At 40.7% G+C, this 5,000-nt stretch overlaps 1 protein-coding gene across 1 annotated transcript; it reads right to left on the bottom strand.

The window, feature by feature from the left end:
* Positions 1 to 3,524: 3,524 nt before the first annotated feature.
* LOC135207499 (gastrula zinc finger protein XlCGF8.2DB-like) lies at positions 3,525 to 4,994 on the bottom strand. Its single transcript, XM_064239316.1, has 2 exons — positions 4,072 to 4,994; positions 3,525 to 4,000 (listed from the first exon to the last, which is right to left on the bottom strand). Exons 1-2 carry the CDS (start codon positions 4,941 to 4,943, stop codon positions 3,760 to 3,762), a joined length of 1,113 nt encoding a protein of 370 aa, XP_064095386.1. The 5' UTR covers positions 4,944 to 4,994; the 3' UTR covers positions 3,525 to 3,759.
* Positions 4,995 to 5,000: the final 6 nt, after the last annotated feature.

Below are 5,000 nucleotides of genomic sequence, written 5' to 3'. Positions count from 1 at the left end.
CAAATCATCCCATTCCCAAAGTGGTTCATAATAAAAATAATAATAATTATTATAATAATTAATAATAATAATAATAATAATAATAATAATAATGGTGATAATTATAATGTAACCAGTAGTAATAGTCCTAGCAATAGTATCCTAGACGGTAAATCCCCGAGTGGTTTTACTACACTTGCAAATCATCCCACTCCCAAAGTTGTTGATAATAATAACAATAATATTAATAATAATGGTTATAATTATGATGTGAGTAGTTGTAATAGTACTAGTAACAGTATCCTACGGTAAATCCCTGGTTGGTTTTGCTATACTGTTAATAAAGTTGTTAATAATAACGATAGTAATAATAATAATAATGGTTATAAATATATTGTGACTAGTAGTGATAGTACTAGCAATAGTATCCTAGACGGAGAATCTCTGGTGGGTTTGGCTATACTGTTGCAAATCATCTCATTCCCGACGCTCCTCCCCGAAGTGCATCTGAACATTCACGCCTCCAGCGGAATGGATGGGACCTCTTTGGGCCGTCGAACCTTATGCGATTACCTATTCAATCCATCGACCGAATTAGATTTCCCGGACGAGATTCGCCATCTGGAAAGAAAGTGGGATTACCCCGTAATTGAGAGGGATACCTGCTCTTCTCTTCTTTTTTGAAACAGAAATCGTGAATCCCGAACTGTTTCCGTTTCAAGCCGAAGGGGAAGTGGGTTTCCCGCCAATGTGATTTCTTGATGGAAATGCTGTAATGCTGTTGTTCTCTCTCTCTCTCTCTCTCTCTCTCTCTCTTCCCCTACATACAAAACAAGACTATTCATCTCGGATCTTGGTGAAATCTGTAAAATACTGACCGGTCACAATCAAGGCGAGTGGTATAAGAATTTATATCTTTAAGCAAAATTTAAGCTGAAGATTTCGGAAACTCCTGACAATACTTCTCATATCTTTTTTTATGTCTTCTTATGATTATAAACCTTGTTGTTATGTATCAGGGATTTCCTCCATCCAATAAACAGCTCATTTCCTGCTCATATTTCTTGACAAGCATGCTCGTAATTTCAAAAAGGATAAGTCTAGGAAATGTGAGGATGCTAGATCATTCTTCGACTCCTGTGTTCAATGTAATGATTTCAATCTTTGTTTCTTTTCACTAAATTTCCTTTATTGTATTTTAATATCATTGAAATGTACTCAGTTTGTCTACATTCCAACCAAGCTCAATTTGTCTGTTTATTACATAAAAAAACGGCAATTCCTCATTGTTATTTCTCCAGCTTAGCTCTCAAAGATCAGGAGAGCAACTTCTCACATCAAGACAGCGTTCGGTCTAGCTCTAGATGATTCGATCTTCTTTTCGTCATTTAAAAAAAATATATATTTGATCGATAAACCTTCTATGGTAAATCTGCCTGCGCTAATTTTCAATTTTGAGGCTTCCGAAGCTTTAGATAGAATATACAATTTAGGTCAATGTTTTTGTTTGTTTGTTTGGATGGTATTTTTATGTTGCATGGAACCAGTGGTCATTCAGCAACGGGACCAATGGCTTTACGTGACTTCCGAACAACGTCGAGAGAGAACTTCTATCACTAGAAATACACATCTCTAATACCTTAATGCAGTGCCCGAGAATCGAACTCGCGGCCACCGAGGTGGCAGTTCAATGGGCGAGCGCTGGAACCTATGACGTCATTCAGCGCTGAAACGGAAATTGACAGTAAAAAGGCTTAAAAGTTGTAACGGTGAAAACCTTGCAGTTGTGCGATGAACCAAGTGCTAGGGGAGGCTGGAAAGTAAGGTGGAAGAGAATAATTATGAACTAACGTATACAGTAAGAAGAATGAAATGGGTTCCAGCTGGTAGCCTAAGGGACGCTGCAAAGAACCTTAATTAAGTAACACGTACAGTGCCTTCTACGGTAAATCTGCCTGCGTTCATTTTCAATTTTGAGACTTTCGAAGCGTTCTCTTCACCTTCGTAAACACAGGTCACGTCAATATTACTCAATAATGACAATCCAGGCAAGGTAATCGGTTGTTCCTCTTGCAGCCATCATTTCGAGTTCACAGCGACAGTTAATCTCAAAGTTTTCCATTACTGAAATCGGAGTGACGTCCATGAAAGACGCGAGAATGTAGGACGAAAGCCTTGAAGTCATTTTCAGAATATTACACGTCCGTATATTTAAGTTCTTTGATCAAGGCAGGGGGGATATTTCTCATCGGAATCGTCAGTTACAGTTAATGTGAGATTTTTCCATTGCTGGGCACCAGATGGCGTCTACATATGACCCATGTGAAGATACAGGATTTTTAGAGCCTTTTAATCACTTACAGAATATTATGCTTCCATTTAAGTTCTTTGATCAAGCCAGGCGGAATATTTCTCAACTGAACCTTCCTTCCTCATTCTACCCAGAATATAGAATTTAGGCCAAAGGCCAAGTCCTAGGACCTACAGGGTCATTCAACACTGAAAGGGAAATTAACAGTAAAGAGGTTTGAAAGGTGTAACTGGAAGAAAACCTCGAAGTTGCACTATGAAACAATTGTTAAAGAGGATGAAAAGTCAGATTGAATAGAGAGAATACGAACGGAGGTACAGTAAAAGGAATGAAAGAAGTTGCAGTTGGGGGTCTGCAGGAAGCTGCAAAGACCCTTAAGTAATGTCTACAGCGCACCACGGGAGGTGGACCGATGGCACCGTCCCCCTACGTGGTCACCCTACGCAAAGCAGATCATATTCCCAGATGTCAGTCGTCCGTGAAAGGGTCGTCCTCATTTGCGATAAACTGCATTCAAAAAATAAAATGCCCAGGTGCTTCCAATTCCTCTCTCTCTCTTTGAGGGAAGAGGAATCCCTAATGAAACTCTCTCTCACATTCTGTCTGAATGGATGTTCTTCGTTAAATCAAAGGATTTTCTCTATTATACTATATATTTTACATATATATTTTACTATTTTTCGATTTACTTCATATAAAAATCTAGAAAAAGTGGGATTTTGACCATTAATATTCTCAATCTTGTCCTGATTTTACTTTACTTCTTATAAGTTAATGAATAAATAAATATTTATTTAATTTCACATTTAATCTTCTTGTCATTTAGATTTAGTGTTCTATGTAGGTTTTGCTCTTTTGGCGCAGTTATCTTTGCAAGTTTCTCATATATATTTGTTTTTAATTCTGACTTTTCAATTAATTCTCCTTTCTATGCTTTGATTTCATTTTATCAATTTACTTATTAATATATTTTATCAATTCCTATATTTTCTCTCCTATAATTGATTCAGTTTGCTACAAAAAAAATGAAGTCTAAATCTTTCATGTACTCTTAATTTATTTTGGTTTCATTGTCTTCCTCATCAAATTCTGCTTTTTATCATCACTGACGAATTCTTCATAATACATCTTATCCCAAGGAGGATGATGTAGACGGAATTGAACAGATTTTGGGATCTCTATTAAGTCAATAAGTCAACTTTCATACTGGATTAGTTTCTTAAATACAAACATGGTTAGAAAACCAATTTATTGAGTTATAAACTGTAAATTCAATAACTGATTAGCCTACAGAGGTCAAATTCATAATGTTAATTACAAACCGAGAACAATGCATTGTACATAGGCAGTGACTCTAGTCAATGAAGCATTGGGGGACAAAGCAAAATCAATCGGTAACCTTAATGCCTCCTCATGTGCTGATAGAGTTTCTCCTTCCTGGAGAACAACTTCCCTCACTCGCTACAGAATTACAGCCTCTCCCGTGTGGATCGTGGAGTGGAACTTGACATACGATTTACTGAAGAATGCCTTCCCACAGTCCCTGCGGGCAAAGGGTTCCTCTCCTGTCCAGATCTTCGTGTGGATCTAGAGACTTGACCTCTGGGCGAATGCTTTCCCACAGTCCTTACAGGCAAAGGGTCTCTCCACTGCGTCAATCTTCGTGTGGATCTGGACACTTGACCTCTGGGGGAATGCTTTACCGCAGACCTTGAAGGCGAAGGATCTCTCCCTGTGTGGATCTGGACACTTGACCTCTGGGGGAATGCTTTACCGCAGACCTTGAAGGCGAAGGATCTCTCCCTGTGTGGATCCTCTTGTGAATCTTGAGACTTGACCTCTGGGAGAATGCCTTCCCGCAGTCCTTGCAGGTGAAGGGCCTCTCCCCTGTGTGGATCCTCAGGTGGTTCTGGAGAATTGACTTCTGGGAGAATGCTTTCCCACAGTTCTTGCAGGCAAAAGGTCTCTCCTCAGTGTGGATCCTCATGTGGTTCTGGAGAATTGACTTCTGAGGGAACGCTTTCCCACAGTCCTTGCAGGCAAAGGGTCTCTTCCCCACGTGGATCCTCATGTGCATCAAGAGATTTGACTTCTGAGGGAACGCTTTCCCGCAGTCCTTACAGATGTAGGGCCGCTCCCCCTTGTGGATCCTCATGTGGTTCTTGAAATTCGACTTTGTGGAAAATAATTTCCCACATTCCTTGCAGACGAAGGGCCTCTCCCCCGTGTGGATCCTTGTGTGAATCTTGAGTGTCGACTTCCTGGAGAACGATTTCCCACAGTCCTCGCAGGTGAAGGGCCTCTCCCCTGTATGGATCCTTGAGTGGCTCTCGAGCATCGACTTCCAGGAGAATGATTTCCCACATTCCTTGCAGGCGAAGGGCCTCTCCCTCATGTGCATCCTCATGTGGATATTCGGCTTCGACTTCCAGGAGAATAATTTCCCACATTGCTTGCAGGTGAAAGGCCTCTTGCCCGTGTGGATCCTAGAGTGAATCTCGAGTGATGACTTATGGGAGAGTGCCTTCCCACAGTCATCACAAGTGAATTGCCCATCTCCACTGTGGGTCTTCATGTGTTTCTTGAGGTTGCTCTTAGTGGAGAATGCCTTTTCACACTCGCCACAGGTGTACGGCCTCTCCCCAGTGTGCATCCGGAAATGTCGTTTCAAGCCACTCCTCCAGGGAAATGCTTTCCCACATTCCCTGCA

Source organism: Macrobrachium nipponense, chromosome 32 (assembly GCF_015104395.2).
Source record: "Macrobrachium nipponense isolate FS-2020 chromosome 32, ASM1510439v2, whole genome shotgun sequence".
NCBI classification, from domain to species: Eukaryota; Metazoa; Arthropoda; class Malacostraca; order Decapoda; family Palaemonidae; genus Macrobrachium; species Macrobrachium nipponense.
The sequence above is the reverse complement of the archived record's forward strand: the minus strand, read 5'-3'. Positions and strand labels throughout refer to the sequence as shown.

Bases quoted from the DNA above. Each gene is read 5' to 3' on its own strand.
- LOC135207499 (XM_064239316.1), bottom strand. From the start codon at position 4,943: ATGCACACTGGGGAGAGGCCGTACACCTGTGGCGAGTGTGAAAAGGCA. The intron at 4,001-4,071 runs GTCTGCGGTAAA...TTCGCCTTCAAG, and splicing joins AGAGATCCTTCGCCTTCAAG to GTCTGCGGTAAAGCATTCCC.